This window comes from Eubalaena glacialis, chromosome 14 (assembly GCF_028564815.1).
Source record: "Eubalaena glacialis isolate mEubGla1 chromosome 14, mEubGla1.1.hap2.+ XY, whole genome shotgun sequence".
Classification (NCBI taxonomy): Eukaryota; Metazoa; Chordata; class Mammalia; order Artiodactyla; family Balaenidae; genus Eubalaena; species Eubalaena glacialis.
Window position 1 is genome coordinate 60,772,842 of NC_083729.1, and position 21,701 is coordinate 60,794,542.

Genomic DNA, 21,701 nt, shown 5'->3' on the forward strand with positions numbered 1-21,701 from the left:
GAAAGTATTTCTAAGGCATCAGCTGCTACCAATGGGGATCAGAGAACTTAAAATACCACCAAAGTAGTGGACAAACCACACTTGGTCAACAGTGGGAAAAAGGGGGAAAAATATTGCCAGAGAGACAAATAGAAATACGACCCCTCCCTCCCCGCTCCCCCCAATATCAAACAAAAAAACTTCAGGTGGTTAGTGAATACCCTTTCAAGAGATTTCATTTTATGTTTAAGAAGATACAATTACCTTGTGAACGCTGTGTGCTGACAACGGTACTACCTGATGACAAAGATTAGATTTGTTCTTAAATTTATTAACACAAACACATTCAATCATATCTTAGGATAACGATCAAAACATTACTGCAAATGTATGATGTTTATATGCTTTACAATAAAACTACTATGTACAATAAACACAAAAGTTCAAAGAGTATAAAATATACTTACTGCTTGTATCTTTCTTTTGACTGCTGGGGGTTGTTGCCCAATTCACTTTGACTTCCTAAAAAAATTTTTCTACATTTATACTCCATAAAAATAAAGGTAATAATCAGATATTACAAGCTTTGCATCTATGAACACATAGGTATATGTTTGAGATGAAGCATTCAAACTTTCTGGTCAAAATTTCAATACTTATTTTTTAACGTACACTTATGCAAATAATGTTAACAAATCCTAACTATACATACTTCTTTGTTAACATTCAACTAACCTTTCTAAAGTACCAATAAATTTTTTTTCTTTTATTCTTCCCCATTAGTATCCAATGTTCCTAGATCTTTCATCAAAGCTTGAATAATTCAACAAATGTCTTAGTATTTACCATGTGCAAGGCACCATTAAGAATACTAACATAAACATACCCTCTAAACGCTTTATCCCAGCTTCTTAATATTAATGTGATCATTTTCTGTAAAGCGAATACAATGCTTCTAAAAAGGAAACAAAACCGTATACAACTTAGAATTTTCCAGTGCAAGTCACCTTCTTTAATTATGACAGCTTACCTTACCCATTATCTTCCGCCCATTCATAGCAGCTAGTGCTGCAGCTGCATGACGATGCTCATAAAACTCCACAAAACAATATGGATCATTTCCAGCTGTCTGTTGAAGAAGAAACACAAAAGCCAATTTTAAGTTTTATACTCCCAATACCTTAAAACTATACAAAGTTTTATACATCTCAGTATCAGGCCATGGAGAACGAAGGGTCTTTTCTGCAAATAAATGTTTCGATAAGGCAGTAAACACTAAAAAATGAACTATTTTTATAGAAAGCTATCTTCTTCAACAGCTTATACTATACTACTATATATAATTTAATCTTTTATTAATGACTAAGTGTTCTAATTAACCTTCTTAAACCTGTTACTAAAATGTAAGTAAACAGGCTCTGAAAACTGAAGAAGTTCTCTGGTAAGTAAAGTTTTAGAATAGGTTTTAGAATGTGGACTTTCTGACATCAAAATTTTTGCCTGCTTAGAAATCTTTTAAAAATAAAAATTCTCAGGAATTCCCTGGCAGTCCAATGGTTAGGACTCCGTGCTTCCACTGCAGGGGGCACAGGTTCAATCCCTGGTCAGGGAACTAAGATCCCACAAGCCGCGGTGCGGCCAAAAAAGAAAAAAAAACCTCTCTCCTCTTTTCTACTGGTGTTCCAAGTAGTTGAGGTCTGATGACAGGTGAAGCCTGGATGTTTTCTGATAAATTAAAGAAGCAGAAAAAACACCCAATATTTTACACCTATCAGTACAAAATACCAAATGACTTTTTAATTCTTTCCATAATCTCCTAAGCAGAACTGTTAAAATAAGAAACTAATTGAAAAGACTAGGATGATAACAGAAGAAAGAAATATGCCACTTTGTTTCAAGCACAATTAACAGTTAAAAAAAGTCACTGGCAATGATTTTAAAGAATTTTAGAGCAAGGAGGCAACCACAAAATTGATGACATTTAAACTATCCATTATTTTATTTTAAAAACATTAGAGAATATAAAAATGTTTTTAAAATTGTATAATCAAACTACGCTATATTTAATGGGAATTCTATTACCAAGATCAATGTTGACAGGCATCAGAATGTGGTTAGAAAAGTGGCTTACACCTAAGAGTAGGACAATCAAATAAATAAGAATGTTCATTTTACTTAATTTGTACCCAGAAAAAAAAAAAACTACTTTTTAGATTAAAAAAAAATTCTAAGCATATACATTATCAGCCTTTATACTCTAGGGAGTATAAAATTTCTAAATATGAACATCAGTGCATCAGTGTGAATAGACTGGAATTTAGACTTTAATAATAATAAAATAATGATAAGGAGGAGGAGAAGGAATAGTTAATCTAAGCCTTTGAGTGACCAAAATCCAAAATTTATACAAAGTGGCAGAGGTAACCTAGCTAGCCTTTTTTGTAGGTCCAGCAGTCATTAACATTTTGCCTAGTGATCTTTAATAGGCAAATATCTAGAAAGACCCAGACACAGAGAGAATAGCAGCCTACAGACCTATGGAGAGAATAGATCAATCTGGGTTTACATCCTTGCTTTGCCCATTTCTGTATATTTTAAATAGGAAGGGCTTCCCTGGTGGCGCAGTGGTTAAGAATCTGCCTGCCAATGCAGGGGACGTAGGTTTGAGCCCTGGTCCGGGAAGATCCCACATGCCGCGGAGCAACTAAGCCCGTGCGCCACAACTACTGAGCCTGCGCTCTAGAGCCCGTGAGCCACAACTACTGAAGCCCGTGTGCCTAGAGCCCATGCTCCGCAACAAGAGAAGCTACCGCAATGAGAAGCCCGCGCACCGCAACGAAGAGTAGTCCGCACTTGCCTCAACTAGAGAAAGCCGTGCACAGCAACAAAGAACCAAAGCAGCCAAAAGTAAATAAATAAAATAAAATAATAAAAAAAAAGGAATAACATCTGCTTTGTAATGTTTCTATTGAGCATTTGTGATAAGGCATCAGCATTAAAATAACAGGCAGTAGGCATTCCATAAATGCTATCACTAAGATAAGGAAGGAGCCCCAGATGAAAGATTGGTTTTAAATTCTCCATCATAGTCCCCTATCTCTCCCTCTTGTCTTTCTCTAAGGGTACAGAAATCTTTTCTTCTTTATCCAAAGGCATACAGATATTAAATGTGATAAGAAAACACTTTAGAAGAGTGAAAAGGACAAAAAACATCTGTTGAATCCATCTATATTATATGTAGGTGACCCTACCACATTAGAAGAAAGTTTTTTTTTTTAGTTTTTGGCTGCACCCTGCGCCAGATGAGATCTTAATTCCCTGACCAGGGATCGAACTGGCATTGGAAGGCAGAGTCTTAACCACTGGACCACCGGGGAAATCCCAGGAGAAAGGTTTGACATTTTAAAATCTGAGACAACAAACCAAAGCCAACTGGCTAAATAATTATTTTAAAAAATACCAAGTAAAAAAAAGTTAAATTGAAATACAATAGAAGAGAAAGTAGTAGATACAGACATATGATTTTCTTTCCTGGAGAAAAGAAAACCAAAAGTTTAAAGGTAGGAGAGACCAGGGATAAAAGGATTTCTCTTTAGCACTGTTTTTCTCATCAAAAGAATTTTAAGGTGCCTTTTAGCACACATTATGACTCAGGATTAATACCAATTAGATGAGTGAATTCTATGTTTTTTCTATACATTAAGGTCTGATGGATGGGCACTGCCACAATACAAGAAAAACTTGAATCATGAACTTCAAAATTAAGTTAAAAACACTTTCACAGTATCAAGGTCTATTTTTTTTTTACCCAATTTCCCATTTTAATTGTAATAACTGAATTTCTAGTTTAGCCAATCAACTGATACTACATATAAAACAAACAATTCTGATGCCTCAATACACTTTAAAACAAGAGCCCACATATAGTTGTCATCTGCTTTAGACATGATTAGTACCATTCTCTTCTTTCTTTACTTACTAAAACAAACTTTGTGGCCAAAACGGATTCATTACAAATTTACTAAAACCCCTATGAATTTAGACTGTATAAACCAATTTAAGAGTTCCTGGAAGTAATGGATTTAAATAATGTATCATGGACAACCTCAAAGAAAAGAAAAAAAAGAAAGTTAACTAAGTAAAATACCCTTACATCCATAATCATTTTGCAGTTTTTACAAGGTCCAATCTGGCTAAAGAGCTGGAGAATTAAAGCTTCTGTCACATCTCGGGAAAGGTTACCGACATATCTGAAACACAAAGAAAAACAATTCATCATTTTAAATTTGCTTCTTTTGTTGATTACTGGAGAGTGAATATGGGGAATAGGTAGATCTTTGGGATCTACTATTTGGGATCTACTATTTGGGAACTTTTTAAAAGTTTGTGAAAACTTCAAAATCTCTTTCAAAACATATGGAAGATACGTTACTTGCAAATATATTAATGAGACACTGTTAGCAGAGGGGAAGCTAGTGTGTGTCTGTGTTTTTATTCAAGGTTGTACAAATAAAACCTGTTGCTTGTTTCTAAGTTTCTAGGCTTACCTTAGGAAGATATGCTTAAAATCTCTCAAATGAATCATTAAATATGTAGAACATTTTACACAATCGATCCTGGAAAGCTTTGCAATTATTTCTACTTCTACAGTATTACTGAGAACATTAAATTATCTTCAATTTTTAATTCACATGATTTCCCTAAAACTGTCCAATTTAGGTATACTTTGGCTTACACAGTAAACATATTTTTGAAAAATCATGGATAAATCACTTATCAGGTGTTGTACATGCTCACAAAAGAATCGGAAACCTTTCAATGGGAAACCTTTCAATGGGAAACCTTCCACTGATCAGTGATAGTAGAAAGGGAGTAGAAAGAGTCTAGGAGAGACTTTTAACAGATAATATGAAGTGGTGACTAACAAACTTAATTAGTGTAAATAATGTATAAGACCACATGACTGGGATGATCCTTACTTTTTCTGGGGGAAGGGGGATGATCCGTATTTAAAGGGTTTATAAATAAATTTTCAAAATGGGATTTTAAAATGAGATTACCTCCAGACATGTTAGAGTTAGAGGTTTATTACTTCTGAAATCAGAGAATGCTGTCTCCCAACAACTGTAGTTTCTCATTCTTCTGCTAAGAATCCTTCAGGGAATGTGATGAAAGGTATGGACTCTCTCCCCAGAAAAATAAACATCTATACATGCCAGAAAGTGTGGATTCAATTCCTTCCTTCCATTTACCCATTCAACAGAATATTGAATGCTTACTGTGAAGGCACAGGTATAGGTTAAAATGGCAAAGGGAGAAGTGCTGAGTCTTAAGGAACAATGAACAATTCCTTTATAGAAAAATGCTAGTCAATAAATGTAGACAGAGAGCATTAAATTAGCAATGTGTAAGCCCGACTGAAAAACTGACTCAGGCATGAACCATTAATGAACGATTAATGGATATAAAACTATTAGGTGAAAGGTTGGTAAGAAAATGGATATTTGCAGGGTGCCTAAGTTATCACATAGATCACTTAACAACTGCAAATGGAAAACCCACCTTAAAAGTGAGAGCTTTTGGCCACTTTGACCCAGTGTTCAAACTTTAAATCATTTTATGGATAAACAATGAGACATTGTGTGTACAATATGAATTATATAATATCATCTATGAAGTATTCAAATCAGAAATATCTAATTGAATCTAGCTAAGCTTAAATTTAGATCTAAGTTTACAGGATATTGGGCATATAAAACAATTACACAAATCCAGATGTGGGATATTATATAAGGCGACTTATTTGATTATCTTCAAAAGATTGTCCTAAAAAAAAGTAAAAAGAGGGGAAGACTGTTTTTGATTAAGAGGGACTTAAAAGACACTGACAACCTACTACAATGAATAATCCTTGACTGAATTCTAGATTGGGGGGGGGGGGCAATAGCTTTTTCTTACAGAATTCTAATTAATAAATATAGAAGAAATGAGAGAAATCACCATTAAAACACCTTAGTAACAATCGCTACTGGCAAGAATTCTTTGATACACCTCCCTCTCTGAAGTGAAGCTTAATTTCCCTCTCCTTGAGGGTCGGCTACTCTTAGTGACTCAATTCTAACTGACAGAGTATGTAGAGAAAAATAGTAGTCACTGTACAGTGGAGAAACAGTACCCTTCAAAAGTGCCACAGTAATGGAAGATATCTCCTTACATATTACAGGAAAGAGACATGACAACTGAACACAATGTGGTATCTTGGATTAGATCCTGGAATAGAAAAAGGACATTAGTGGCATGGGGAAATGGTAATAAAATTTGTAGTTAACAGTACTGTACCAATGTTAATTTCTTAGTTGTGATAACTATATCATGGTTATATAAGTAAGATGTTAACATCAAGAGAAGCTGGGTGAAGGTCAAATGAGAACTCTGTACTATCTCTGCAACTCTTCTGTATCTATTCTTACCCGACTCTTGTGCCTATAAGAAATCCTAAGGATTGCATGTCTAAATGAAAAAAATGGCTCTTCTGAAAATTTAATTCTAACATCTGCTGTGCTAAAGGTAGATAATCTAGTGACAAGTTGAACAGTATTTAGGGAACCCGGAGTCTATCATTTACTCTTTGCAAAACTTTAAGATTTTCTCAGAAATATTTTCTAAGTGATTTACGTAGTTTGAAGATAGCTAATAATAATAATAAAAGATACTTTAAAAAGCACTAAGGTCTGTATGGCCTTTATATTTGTTTATTTAATGTGGCCTGCTGTATAATATATGTTCCAGGAGGCTTTATCAATTAACTCTACACACAGCTGTTTAGAGAAAGTCTCTTCAGAGGAAGTTACACAACAACTTGCTCTCAACCTTCGACACCATTACAATAAACTACAAGTAACATATATACTTGTAGTTCATTCCCATTTTTATATAAAAATGTTTCTTTAGTTGTCCCATACTTTGTCACATACTATTCTGTTTCTGAAGTGAAAGGATTTCCTCTTAACAGCATGGATTTAAGTTACCTGTGTAACAGATTTTTTTTTTTCTTTTAGGCTGCCAAATATCTTCCTGTTTTTAGAGAAATCCTCACCCTGTGGCAAAGCCTGACTCCTCTTCAGAAGATGAAAAGGCTAAATATGGTTATATAGTCTCCCTTGCATGTGATCTGGGCTAGCTCAATTACAGATACCAGTCCTGAACACAGAAGACAAAGATAGGGGTGAAAGAAGCAGAGACTGAAGAGAATCCACTTTGGTGGCAAACAGCCGCAGAGTCCCATGCCCAGTCAAAGTGGAAGCTGTAGTATCAGGTCCTCAGTAGGTGTGGCAGTAGTATCCTTTCTGGGATGGTCTGTGGCTTGATTAGGACTGTAGGCCTGACAGTTAGTTGTCTCTCTTTCCTGAACATTTTCTAAGCCAGGTTCCATAACCTTCCCGCAAATTCCGGGAGTGTCCAATATCTTTTTAAACAAATTCCTTTTATGCCTGAATTTTTTTGCAGCTTGCGTTTAAGAAAATTCTGAGTGATACAAAAATTGATACTGGAGCAGTTGTAAGCCAAGATTCCCTGTCACAATGTCAACTGGACTACTAAACAAAAATGTAAATTTCTTACATTTATGTAGTTTTAATTTTTCAAGATGCTTTTTATTCAAGAACGTTAAAATATCCCTTTCTACGTGTTCCATGAACTTTTTGTTAACAGCATAGACTGAAGTATCCCATGTTGATATTTATTATATCACCTCTGAGATCATGTACCAATCTTGTGCAGAACTGGAAAGTAAACATCCTCCTTGGGCAACTGGATAAAATATGAGTATAAACTGTGTATTAGTTAACAATGCTGACTCAATGTAGTCTCCTTAATATGAAAATTATATTGCCGTTACATAAGAGAATGCCCCTATTCTTAGACGTATTTAGCCCCTAAGTGTCATGATGTCTTCTCAAATGGTTCAGCAAATTTGGCTAACTATTAGCAATTGGTAAAGCCACATGAAAGTTATCTAAGTCTACAACATACTATTTTTGCTACTTTTCCATAGGTTTTAAATTTTTCAAAATAAAAAGCTTCCTGAGGGACTTCCTTGGTGGTCCAGTGGGTAAGACTCCATGCTCCCAATGCAGGGGCCCCGGGTTCAATCCCTGGTCAAGGAACTAGATCCCACATGCATCCGTAACTAAGAAATCTACATGCTACAACAAAGATCCCATGTACAGTAAAAATAAAATATAAAAAATAAATAAATCTAAAAAAAAAGCTTCCTGAGAAAAGTCAATGGAAAAAGTCATCAATGCTAGTGAAAACTTGACAGTTCTGGGATAGGATTTCATGTCAATTTAATATATATTTTAAAAGCTGATATTAAGTTCAAACAGTTATAACATTGGAATCCAAAACATTTTAAATATTCATTTTGATTAGTACAGCTCTAGAAAATTTAAGCTACAAAGAAAAATTTACAAGGCAGAATGCTGTATTGAGTTTGTTATGAGCCACAATCGTTGTATAAAAATGCAGACTTTGATATGAGGCCTCTGAAAATCTGAGTGAAAAACATGAATACATTTTAATCTAATGATAAATTTTGTAAGAGTAGAGATTTTTATTTTCATTCATACTATATATCTACTATCTAGAACCCTGCCTGGAATATTTAAGTGCTCTATAAATATTTGTCAAAGAGATAACTGTACTCTCTCAGAATTACTTTTGAACATTTGCAATTTGCTAGGGAATTAACCCATTTTGCCTGAGTCACTCTAGTTCAGGGGGAAAAGGTGTATGTCTCCTACTAATTATGAAATTATGACAAGAGTATATTATACGTCACAGGGAATACAGTCAATATTTTCTAAAATAACTATAAATGGAGTATAACCTTTAAGAATTGTGAATCACTATACTGTACACCTGTAACTTATATAACACTGTACATCAACTATATTCAATTTAAAAAAAGAAATTATGTATGACAGTAAATGCTTGTTGTACATAATACAAATACTATATACCAGCATCATAACCTTACTATTTTTTTTTAATTAATTTATTTATTTATGGCTGTGTTGGGTCTTCGTTTCTGTGCGAGGGTTTTCTCTAGTTGCGGCGAGCGGGGGCCACTCTTCATCGCGGTGCGCGGGCCTCTCTTGTTGCGGAGCACAGGCTCCAGACGCGCAGGCTCAGTAATTGTGGCACACGGGCCTAGTCGCTCCGCGGCATGTGGGATCTTCCCAGACCAGGTCTTGAACCCGTGTGCCCTACATTAGCAGGCAGATTCTCAACCACTGCGCCACCAGGGAAGCCCCAACCTTACTATTATTTAACAACTGTCTACTCTTCGCAAAGGACACTCTGTTGCGTGATAGCTGAAACCCTCTTATTTTATCAGCTAGCACCTCCTTCACTTGGAGATCAGACCATATGCAGCCAGCCAACTCTTGGTACTCCCAGGGGATTGGTTCCTGGACCTGCCCCCTCCCATGGTTACCAAAACCCATGGATGCTCAGGTTTCTTACAACTGGCCCACCATATCTGAGGGTTCCACTTCAGTGGATACAGAGGGCCAACTGTACATAAACCAGTCTGAACAGAAGTATCTAACACTATGCCCAGAAGACTTATTAATAAGATATCCATGCTCTCAGGACAGTTCTCGTTTTTAATTATATTTTACAACAAACTAACATTCTAGATGGCTGATAATTACGCGTTTGCAAATTAAAGTTATTGCCGACTTCACTCTCACATTCAACATCCAAACCACTGGCAATTCCCATAGCTCTATTTTCAAAACATTTCCAGAATCAAACCACTTCTCACAATACGGTTGACCCTTGAACAACATGGGTTTGAACTGCGTGGATCCACTTATACACATGGAATTTTTTCACTAAATATGTACTACATGATCCACGGTTGGTTGAATCCACAGAAGCAGAGGTCTGACTGTAAAAGTTATACATAGATTTTTGACTGCTTGAGGGCTGGAGCTCCTAACCCTTGCATTGTCCAAGGGTCAACTGTACATTTCCAGAGTACTGCTGACAAGAAATTGAATACTGGCAGTCTCTAACAAGGCACTGCTGAACACTCATTTGTGGCAAAGGAAGGCACTTCCTCTGAGCCATTCAGGTACACAGGTAATACTGAAATTCAGACTGTATCTTACCCTCAAGAATGAGTAAAATCTTGATTCACTGCTTGAAACTGTACCAGTTTTTAAAACAAATTTATTGATCACTTACCATGGAGCAGACATTGCTAAGAACATATTAAAAGCCTCTGACTCCCAAGGTTACTCAAACAAACATTTTATATTAAAAATAGAAACATTGCTGGGAAAAATTAGGGATGAGCACCTACTCATATTTAATCAAGATTGGTCTGACTGGAAGAATGGGAGTTTTGGTTGAGAAAGGTAGAAGCGAGGGAGGGGATAATAGGAAATGTTAAAGCATGGACTACTTTGGGGAAAAGATTTTTGGATGGGGTGTTCTAGTAAAGCATACAAGGCAAAATTAGTCATGAATGTAAGTGTCAAGAGTTGAGGACAGAAGAGTTGCAGGATGATGAACAAAAGGGTATATGACTTGGGATGAGTTACTTAAATTCTAAGCTTAGCTTTTCCTCAGCTGTAAAATGGACCCATTTACTGCAAAATTCTGATGAGGATTACACAAGCTCATAAAGCACTTAACAGAGAACACATGGCAAACGGTAAGTATTCAATAAATAAATAATAAATAATTTAAAATAAATAAATAAATAAAACTTCATTAATTCTCCTGCAATGGTTGGTCCCCTGTCCCCAAGCTAGTACTGCTTGCTTTTGTAGACTGGCCTGGGAAAGCTTAAGTTGTCTTCATTATTTGATACTCCCAAATCAACGTACTAAAAAGGTTAAGTTCTCAGATTATTTTTGGCAGTTTCTGAAATTAAAAATTTCAAAATAAGAATCTTAAAGACATTATAAAAGATGAGTTCTTAATCCAATATGCTGTTGGCTATCATACTTCTAGCGAAGAGGCAAGAGGGAAAAAAGGTTTCCATAAACTCTATGGGGCTGATTTTTTAGAGAGTATTCATCTACAGATATAATCTTTCAAAAGACAAAAGTCATGCGCTAATTGCTGCATCCTATTAAAAAGACACATAATGTAACTAACATTATGAGATAAACTATCAAAAGTTTACCTATTCATTAAGAAAACAAGTAACTCTATTTCTCATATAGATTACAAAACGGAAACTATTTTGGTGGCGAAAAAAATAATTGATTATGTTGTACTTCGTAACAACTGTGATATCCAGAGAGTTGCAAAAAGAAACCTAAGAGTGTATTTTTATTGCCTTGAGTTCTCAAACTGCCAGTATTCTAAGAACAAAAACAAAAAAGCTACGTCAAAAACTCATCGGGCTTTTTCTTCTTTTCGAGAAAAGCAACAAAGGCAGGATCACCTCAGCGGATAATATTTCGAAAAAAACAAAGGAGAGGGGGCGGGGAGAGCAACACGACAAAGAAAAGATCCCAAACTAAGATCACTTAACACTAAGTCTAAAAATTCTCAGAGGTGACTAAATATGTTAAGGTACTTATCAATTGTTGCTTCATTAAAAACTCCCCGCCCCTTCAACGACATGTCAATCAGAAAAGTAGCAAGCGACGACAAAAATGCATTATATCCACTTCCCCTCAGTTGATATATACCTCCGGGGTCGAGTTCCATTTTTAAAAAGCAGTTTCAAAATCCTTAAGGGGTCCGATTTGGGGCTTTTTGATCGGGGGAGGGGGTGCCACAGAAGGAAAGCCACAGAGAAGTTCAAGAAAAAACATTTGGCTTTTTTCCAGTTGGCAACTGCGAGAATAAAGTTTAAGTCCCTGAAAATCAGTATAAGCATTTTCAAGACGAAAATTCTTATCAACGAAAGACAATGAAAGAAAGAGTTTCTAGAGAAAATCAAAGTAAAATGAAAGGGAGACGGCCGTAAAAATCAAAAGAGGTTAATCGAGAAGCGGGGGAGGGGGATGGGGGGAGAGAAGAAAAGCGTAGAACAAAAAGGCTAGCCGAGTTCTAAAAACAGGTTTGAATGAAAATCTTTTCTCCACGCCTAAGACCACAGAGGGCCCGGGACGAGGCCAAAAGCCACGCTGTGGGGTAGTTACGGTGTAGGGACTAATTTAGAGGGCTGAGCCCCGTCTCCGTCCATCTCGTCCCCTCACAGCCCGGGTCTCGGTCCTTAGGCATCCCGGTGAGCGCTAAGGAGAGGAACCCATGATATCGCGGCGTCCGCGGGCAACAATAGGCTGGGGAGAGGCGCAGAGCCGAAGCTTCGCTCCGGGACCAACACCATCCCGCCCCCCTCATCGCTGCCCCAGACTCACAGAGTCTTAGGCATTTCGTCCTCCATGGCTGCTGCTGTCGCGGCGGCGCCTCCGGGTCCAGCTCTCTACCCTTTACTACCTCACAAATCTTTTGAGCTGCTATGTCTGTGAAATAGCGGGGTTTCTCGGCCGACCGGCGGTTACTCCGCCCCCTGCTTCGGCGGCAATTACACTAAACCACCCGGCCCAGCGCGAACAATGAAGCCCCAACACAAGATGGCGGCGAGCCGGGAGCCTTGGAGCAGCCAGCGAAGTGACCCGGGCCGCGCAGGCGCAGAAGAATCTTGCACTTTCAACCTTCTGGCCGCCAGGCTGCACCTCAGTCCTTATATTCACTCGTTGCGCAGCCGCTCTTCCAGTGACGCGCGGGGATGTCTCAGACTGCGCAGGCGTAAAGGTTAACTAGTTCATGACTTGAGTAAACTTTTTTGAATTCCACCTCCAGATTCGAATGTGTTAACAGTAATTTATGGTGAAATATAAATCTTCATGGAAATGAAAAGTAGTGTTTCCAGAAGAAGAAAGATTATAAAAATTATTTAAGGGAAGGAGAAAAGTTGAATGCGCCGCCCGGGAATCGAACCCGGGTCGCAAGAATGGGAATCTTGCATGATACCACTACACCAGCGGCGCTCACGGAAATTGTCGTTGCTGAAATGCTTTAGGATTACGTACAAGCAAACGTTTATTCCCGGAAGATTTGTTTATTTATTTAAAAATAAAAGTTTATTGAGAGTCCATATAATCTGTTACTTTTCATATAAGAAATGATTTCTTTTCTCTCATTCCGATACAGTTGAATGGATATTCCTGCTTATTCTGTACGGAAAAAATCTCATTAAAAAAAAATTTTTTTTTAACTTAAAAGAGTTTCAAGGGACTTCCCTGGAGGTGCAGCGGCGCTTCCACTGCAGGGGGCTTGGGTTCCATCCCTGATCAGGGAAATAAAACCCGCAAGCCACACAGCGCGGCCAAAAAACAAAAAGTTTCATTAAGAATTTGTCTTCTTCACATATACACTACCAAATGTAAAACCGATAGCTAGTGGGAAGCAGCCGCATAGCACAGGGAGATCAGCTCGGTGCTTTGTGACCACCTAGAGAGGTGGGATAGGGAGGGCAGGAGAGAGGGAGAAGCAAGAGGGAAGAGATATGGGGATATATGTATATATATAGCTGATTCACTTTATTATAAAGCAGAAAGTAACACACCATTGTAAAGCAATTATACTCCAATAAAGATGTTAAAAGAATTTGTCTTCTTGGTGTTAACCAAATTTTTGAGAGCCTGGAATGTATTTCTAGATCTTAGCGGAATTTTTCTTTATATTTGAATTTCCTTGGTATATTCAATGTATACTGGAAAATATTTAAGAAATAGTTATTTAATGCAAATAGGTCCCAAGAATTCTAAAACCAACTGACTCAGAATATATACAAATTTCAGCCCTCTTCCAGGGAAGCAGAAAAATTAGGGCTCTGAAATGTACTTCAGTATACCCATTATGTATTTTGTATTGCATTTTATAAGTTATGTAGAAGTTTTTAAACATTGGGAAATGTACATGCCCCAAAATGTGGTGTTTTCTTTGGACTAGTTCCTTTAGACTTCGATACTTTTGGATAACCATTTTTAGAATTGTCTTTAGAATCTGGTGCACATTCTTGGGATTTTATTCAAAGATATCAAATATTAGTCTTTTGGGGATGAATAAGACAAATGTTAATAGTGGATAGTATGTTAAAACAACTTTTTGAGATGTAATTCACATAACATACATTTCTTCCATTTAAAATATACAGTTTGGGAGTTCCCTGGTTGCCTAATGGTTAGGATTCCGGGCTTTCATTACCACAGCCTGGGTTCAACCCCTGGTGGCGGAATTGAAATCCCCCAAGCTGGCAGCCAAAAAGAAAAAAAGGAAAAAAATGTATAAAGATAGAATGTACAGTTCAGTGTTTTTTTTAGTGTAATCACAGAGATGTGCAACCATCTCTATAATCAATTTTAGAACATTTTCACCCCCGAAAAACTGAAACCCTTACCAATTAGAAGTCACTTCCTATTCCCCATTCCACCCCTCGCCACAACCCACTAATCTTCTGTCTCTACAGATTTGTCTATTCTGGACATTATATTGTCCACGAAAAATTTGATTAATAGTCAATCTCAGAAAGAAATAGAGAATTTTATTTGAGCCAACCTGAGGATTATAGCCCGGGAGACAGTCTTTCAGAAAGCTCTGAGGACTTTTCTGCCCATTAGAAGTTAATGCACAGGGCCGCCCCAGGCTGCTGCCGGTCAGGTGAGCTCCGGTCTGTCTGCGCTGCGGCAGGGAGGCCGCCGGATCAGCGAACCAAACCAATGCTGGGTGTGGAGGTGGTGCCTCAGCGTTCTCTGGGAAACGAGCAATGGGAATTTGCACTGGTCTCCTCTAAGCCATCACCTCATCTCTAACCTGGCTCAGGATGGGATCAAACTATCAGAGACTTAAGGTGATTGAAATATATGACTTGACTAAAGTAAAGTTAAAATATTGTGGTGTGCATTTCAATTCTCAAGCCATAGCTCCCACCATTGAGCAGATTGACCAGTCTTTCGGTGCAACCCATCCTGGAGTGTACAGCTCCACTGAGCAGCTCTTCCACCTCAACTTCAGAGGACTGTCTTTCTCTTTTCAGCTAGATTCATGGACCGAGGCTCCCAAGTACAAACCCAGTTTTGCCCATGGTCTGGCTTCTCTCCAGACAACCCACGTAGCAATTGTGAAACGAATGTACATCCACAGTGGAAACAGCCTACAGGATACCAAGGTTCCCATGATGCCCCTGAGCTGTTTCCTGGGCAATGTGTGGGCTGAGAGTATAGATGTTCTTTGAGATGGAACTGGACCCTCAGGTTTATGACTTCTCCTACTTGCTGCAGGTTTCGGATCCAGCGTATTAGCAGATGCCAAGATGTGGGTATTTGAATTCTTAGTGTATTTTGGCAATTCCTGCCAAGATGTTCTTAGCATGTTGGGCTCTACACACAAGGTCTTCTACAAGTCAGAAGACAAAATGAAGATTCATTCTCCTTCTCCTGATAAGCAAGTTCCATCCAAGTGCAATGACTACTTTTTTAACTACTTCACTCTCCGAGTGGACATCCTCTTTGACGCGAATACACTCAAAGTGAAGAACTTTGTCCTACATGCCAATTACCCTGGACCTTATAATTTTAACATTTATCACCACTGTGAGTTCAAGATCCCACTAACTGTAAAGAGAGAAAACACAGATGGTCAGACAGAAACATGCATGACCTACAGCAAGGGGGGCAACATCCAAGAGCTTCTGGGCCGTCCCGTGGAGAAGCCTGTTGCCCTGCACAGGTCCTCCTCCCCAGACAACACCAACCCATTTGGCTCCACATTCTGCTTTGGTCTTCAGCGGGTGATCTTTGAGGTCATGCAGAACAACCACATTGCCTCGGTGATCATTTATGGCCCTCCCAGGCCTGGTGCACACCTGGGGACCACGGAGCTCCCCTAGGATCATCACCACCCATGCCCCTCTGCCCCATGGAACTGTGCATCGCATCGTATTCGGCAGGCCACCCTGTGGGTTTTCTTGGACACCTTGTCGGTGTGGAAGGGCTGTTGTGATATTTTGAGCTGGAGTTCAGGCTGGATGCTCTGCCATGGGGTGAGAGGCCCAGATATTCCTCTGTCCATTCTCAGCCTGCTGGTGCCAACAGGGGACACAGACTGCATAGAGAAGCACAAACTCTGAGCCTTGATACCTGGACCCAGGAGCTCTCGGCTAACATGTAAGGGGAGAGTGGTCTGTCTCCCCTGACCCACACACATTGGGAAAACTTGGGGCTCTTTCTGTGGCTGAGGACCCAGGCACCCAGGACAAGGACAAGGTCCTGCCTTTGGCCCAACATTGCCACATGACCCTTAAGGCAAGCAGGTAGCATGTCCATAGTACTTGGTTGCAACTTTTGTACTACATCCACTTTAGTTACTGGATGAGCTGGCTGTGGCCAAGGTGGCCTACCTGCCCTTCCCTGTTTCTTTCCTGCATGCACTCCCTGCCAGGCCCAGTAGGCACACCCAACTGGTTGAAACACACTTTCTCCCATCAAGGTACGTGCCCAGGCCTGGTTCCCACCTCTCCTGGAGCCAGGCTTCAAGGCCGCCTGTTCCCCTACTCTGCCCCAACCTGGCTGGCAGGGCTGCATGTTTCCATCCTGTTTGCCTCTTTTATTTAATGCCAGAGTTGTAGCCAGAGACAACTTCCTCCTTTTTTGTGTTTCAGCATTCTGCTCTGCACTGTGGGCTTGGCTCCCCTTCCCCGAATCTGGGCAGTGTCCCCTGGCCAGGCCCATTCATAGCTCAAGTCCTCTGGGGTTCAAGGAGGGCTGGGCTGCTCAGTCTCTTCGTGGAATTTGCTAAGGAAAGTAGCATATGTGCTTTAAAAATATTAATCCTTTTGAAAAGAATTGAGAAAAGAAATGTATAATTTTATTCCATTTTTAATTATTTTCATTTAGCAACTTGTGATACATAGATGACAATTTTGTGAGTTTTTCAAATGTGTGTACAGATTTTTGTAAATATGACTCTTTTGTAATTAACTCACGTACAGCCTCATCCTGTATAGTTTAACAATGAATGTGCAGGGGACCTGCCCCGGGCGCCTGTATGGTGCCTGGGCCTACAGCCAGGCTTGTGTGGCATTCCCATGACTTTGTGACTGATTGGTGTCTTCCCATGTGGACTGTGGCCTGGCCAGAGACCCCCTCACAACCCACTGTGGGGCAGCCAGGACTGTTCCCATCCTCTTAGAATGGGGGAACCATCCTCATGCCCTGCCTGTACCCCTCCTCCAATAAAGACCAATGCCCGGGGCTTCTCTGGTGGCGCATTGGTTGAGAATCTGCCTGCCAATGCAGGGGACACGGGTTCGAGCCCTGGTCTGGGAAGATCCCACATGCCACGGAGCGACTAGGCCTGTGAGCCACAATTGCTGAGCCTGCGCGTCTGGAGCCTGTGCTCCGCAACAAGAGAGGCCTCGATAGTGAGAGGCCCGCGCACCGCGATGAAGAGTGACCCCCACTTGCCGCAACTAGAGAAAGCCCTTGCACAGAAACGAAGACCCAACACAGCCATAAATAAATAAATAAATTAATTAATTAAAAAAAAAAAAAAGAAGACCTATGCCCTCAGCAACAGCTTACCATGTGCTGGGATGTTTGTACTTTGAAAAAAAAAAAAAAGAGAGAAAATGCACAGTTATATACATTTTGAAGACAAAGAGTTATATATCAAATGATGTATTGACAGTTTACATAGTCCAGATCTGCATGTACAAGGCAAGTAGTGAGTCATCTTGATTAAGGATTAAGAAAGGAATGTGGGGATTCCCTGGCGGTCCAGTGGTTAGGACTCGGCACTTTCACTGCCCAGGCTGTGTCCAATCCCTGGTCGGGGAACTAAGATCCTGCAAGCTGTGTGCTGCAGCCAAAAAATAATAGCAATAAATAAAATAAAATAAAATAAAATACACTTGAGCTGGAAATGAAAACCCTCTTTAGTTGAGAAGGAAAAGAAATAAAACACCCCCATGTTCAATGCTGCCTCATCCCTCATGTTATGTCTGATCCCTCATGTTATATCCTAAGGAATTACCCTTCTGGTGCCAGGAAGAATTGCTCTTTACCATCAAGCAGGCATTCCTGTGTCTTTTAAGGAGATCTGGTTTATGTATAATTGTAGAAGCACAGTGCACACTAAAAAGGAGTATTGGCCCAAATGAGCAGAGAGAAAGTTTTATGTTTAAAATTTTTTTGTCCTGCCTTAAAAATAGTTTTATTTCATCAATTCCCTCTTTTGATCATTAATGTTTTGATAGAAAGCATTAGGTGATCAAATATTTGGTCCCTTGATGCCACCTGTGGTTGCTTACCTGCCCTGGGTCTGTCATGTCCCTCCATTCCCAGTTCTAAAAGCCTGGTTCTTTCTTTCCTTTTAGGGAGATTGTACTGGTGTAATGTCTGTCAAGGACTGACAGTGAATTCCAAGTTGCCCAATAAGACTTATGTTAATTTTACATTGCATGTGCATTGTGCATGTTCATTATTTTATAGAGAACTATAGATGTAATCAATAGTTTCAAGCAGTTTAGATATTATTTTAGTAGAAGTTGGTGATACATAGCACGAAATGCAAGAAACCATCACTTTATAAGTTACACAAACTGTAATCAAAATTACCAACAGGAGTAAGAATGCCATTAGTAAAGATTTAAAGCAGGACCCCCCCGAACCAAACCTTTTTCCTAGTATTTCTCCTAAACTGGGAAGAAGATCATTTAGAGTGGAAATTTGCGTTTTCATATGTGTCACAATATGGGTTATATTAGAAGACTCTTGGGAAGCAGTTAAAATATCTAGGGCCATGTGATTTTATAGGACCTCTTTTCTCATCGTGGAAACTTCTAAATTGAGCAAGCTAATGGCTTGGTTACTATCATTTAAGGCTTGCTGGGTGAATTTTGTTAAAGCCTCTGTGAATAATGACATCTTCTATTCCAAGTGAAGGGATAAATATTGTGGCCAAACGATCATACCCGTGGAAGACTGATTGATCCCAGTGTGTTCACATTAAAGGCAGATTGGCAGGGACAGTTTCAAAGGCTACCTCTAGGTGACCTTGCGCATGAGTAAAACCAATTGTGCATCTTCCTAACCAACCTGGGGAGAGCCAAGGCCATAAAATTGTTCGATAAATCCATTGGATCCTAGTAGGAGCTAAGTAACATATATATATATATATAAATTTATATCCATTATCTCTTTTTTAATTAATTAATTTTATTTTTATTATATTTTTGGCTGCATTGGGTCTTCGTTGCTGCGCACGGGCTTTTCTCTAGTTGCGGGGAGCAGGGGCCACTCCTCGTTGTGGTGCACGGGCTTCTCATTGCGGTGGCCTCTCCCGCTGCGGAGCACAGGCTCCAGGCGCACGGGCCTCAGTAGTTGTGGCACGCGGGCTCAGTAGTTGTGGCTCACGGGCTTAGCTGCTCCGCGGCATGTGGGATCTTCCCAGACCAGGGCTCAAACTCGTGTCCTCTGCATTGGCAGGCGGACCCCCAGCCACTGTGCCATCAGGGAAGCCCTAAGTAACATATTTAATATCTAGTGAAAAGGAGTATTGATAGTCAGGTTCTGAACAAATGTCATTAATTGGCTGAATAAGAGGGTCCCACTTAGTGATATCAGTGGTAGCTGGCACAGTCCTAGCCTATCTTTCTTCTAAAATAAAATTTCTAAGGCCCATCCAGTTAGAGCCTTGGAGAGAAGAAATCCATCAAGGTACACCCAGAAGAATCAGTCGTAGATTATTGACTGTAAAGCCAACAATTGAATTAATTTTAAACCCTACTTAGGCTTTGTGTCCATGATAGAAAAAAATTGATATATGCAAAAGTCCACGAAATCAATAAAACACTATAAATAATCATATAAGTCAGGTCCAGCATCTCAAGATAGCTGTCTACTTCTGATGCCATTGTCTTCTTGTCCTAGTGTGGGTGTAGTTTCTCTTCTATTTGAGCACTGTTTTAAAGTGAGTTGAGGTCAGCAGTCTTCTCTATAGACCAGCCCAGTGCAGGGCCCTTCTAAAGTGGGAAATAAGAATCCAAAAGTCAATTTCCTTTAGTTTTACTGTGTATGAGCTAGTCAAGTGTACCTGGTAAGGGTCTTTCTATCTAGGTTGGAGATGGCCCTTTAAATAATGTCTTTCCCAGTATGCATAATCTGCCTGGTTGCAGGTCATGGGGCACCTGATCTTTGCCCAAAGACAGACTACTGGGATAAGCTTCAGAAAGAAACTTAGAATGTCCTTTACAAATTTAATTAAACTTTACAATAATATAACACAGTAATGAGGAGCCCTTCAGGAAGTGAGTCTTAGGTAGTAAATATAAAACCCCAAAGACACGAACAGCACTAGAATTTAATATCCACAAGTAATTTTTCTCTCCAAAATTATCCTCATTTCCACCAAATATAGCCAAATTAAGACTAATTTGTTTGCAAAATAAGCCTGGCTTCAATAAACTTATCTTAATTATTTACATAAGTGTAATTGATTATATAGGCTCTTTAAATTGGCTTTGCTGGAAGTTTTCATAAGGAATCTCAGGTTAAACTTTTAAAAGGCCTGTCAAGGGTGGGCAAGCCACATCAAGGGCTTGCTATCAGATTCTGCCTGTGGTATCTATAGATTTGGGTGAATTCCTCTCTTCTCAAGGTCCCCAAAATATCTTGAGATTCCTGCACCAGCCAGCAGGTGGACTTCTTTATTTACCTGGTAAGGCTGCTGAGAACACTGAAAGCAGGGTACCAGGTTGTTTTCCAAGGGGCTTTATAGCTCCATAAAGTTCACCTTAGTTCTTTAAAGTTATTTGGTCATTTCTATCACATTCTGTAATACAACATTCCAGTCAAAGCCATGGTAATATAACCAATGTTTCCAATTATGTCCGGTTATAAGGAGAACAGATTCTTATCGAACTTATACAAATAACTATATTACCTAAAAATAAGAATATTCACTAAGACTTTCCAAATTCTGGAGTAATTAAGTTGAGAGAAAGGATAAATATTTCAATTCTGCTTAAAAACGTACAACTTACCAAGTTGCTATAAGTCATTATTAGCTTAAGAGGAAAGATTTCCTTAAAACTGGAAAACAAAGATTAAAAGCCAAAAATATTTCAGACAAAAAGCCATAAAAATTATAACCATATTCATCAGTTCACTCAGCCCTATGTAGCTAATCCTTGTTGATCTTGATCATCTGTTAACAGTTTATGAAGCCATTTGGTTTTCCATTAGAACTCTTTAATTTCTTACCCAGATTAGTGGTATGATTTGAAAGATATCAGAAACCTGTACTTGTCAAAAGGTTCTTTCTATGAATATTCTTGAAGATGAAGCATTTTTTTTCAAAAGCATCGGAGTACAACAATAGCTGTCCGTAAATGATAAAAAGACTTTAAAAGGTATGGTTAAAGATCTAATTACAATGCAATTGACAAAGAAACTTGGTTTCATCAAATCAAGTTCTTTTTCTTGCTGACAAATTTTTTAACAGAGATTATAAGATCTTATTTGACTTCTAGTAAACCTAGTACTTAATGTTGATGGTTCCACAGACATATCTGTTATCAGTTAAACCAAAAAATTTAAACTAATTTTGATACCAAATATTAATTTAACATTGAATATTTTCCAGATCATGTGAACCTGAAATTCATTTGGGTTAGTTTCTTT

At 38.9% G+C, this 21,701-nt stretch overlaps 1 protein-coding gene, 1 non-coding gene and 1 pseudogene across 7 annotated transcripts in view; 1 reads left to right on the forward strand and 2 right to left on the reverse strand.

Annotated features, from left to right (window-relative positions):
• The window catches only part of TIA1 (TIA1 cytotoxic granule associated RNA binding protein), a 29,364-nt gene extending 16,705 nt beyond the window's left edge, over positions 1-12,659 (reverse strand). For 3 of the 6 annotated variants that reach the window (XM_061168638.1, XM_061168637.1, XM_061168636.1), the window contains exons 1-5: positions 12,375-12,659; positions 4,133-4,229; positions 1,010-1,108; positions 447-501; positions 244-276 (exon numbers count right to left, since the gene is read on the reverse strand). In XM_061168638.1, the coding sequence (XP_061024621.1) occupies positions 244-276; positions 447-501; positions 1,010-1,108; positions 4,133-4,229; positions 12,375-12,400 (310 nt within the window). In that variant the 5' untranslated portion in view covers positions 12,401-12,659. The remainder of the gene's footprint in view (positions 1-243; positions 277-446; positions 502-1,009; positions 1,109-4,132; positions 4,230-12,374) is intronic. The other 3 variants (XM_061168640.1, XM_061168639.1, XM_061168635.1) reach the window with 1 other exon arrangement.
• Positions 12,660-12,936: 277 nt separating this feature from the next.
• TRNAG-CCC (transfer RNA glycine (anticodon CCC)) lies at positions 12,937-13,007 on the reverse strand. The gene has a single exon. It is a non-coding gene; the product is annotated as a tRNA-Gly (tRNA).
• Positions 13,008-14,738: 1,731 nt separating this feature from the next.
• Positions 14,739-15,907, forward strand: LOC133074605 (phagosome assembly factor 1-like; annotated as a pseudogene).
• The last annotated feature ends 5,794 nt before the right edge of the window (positions 15,908-21,701 follow it).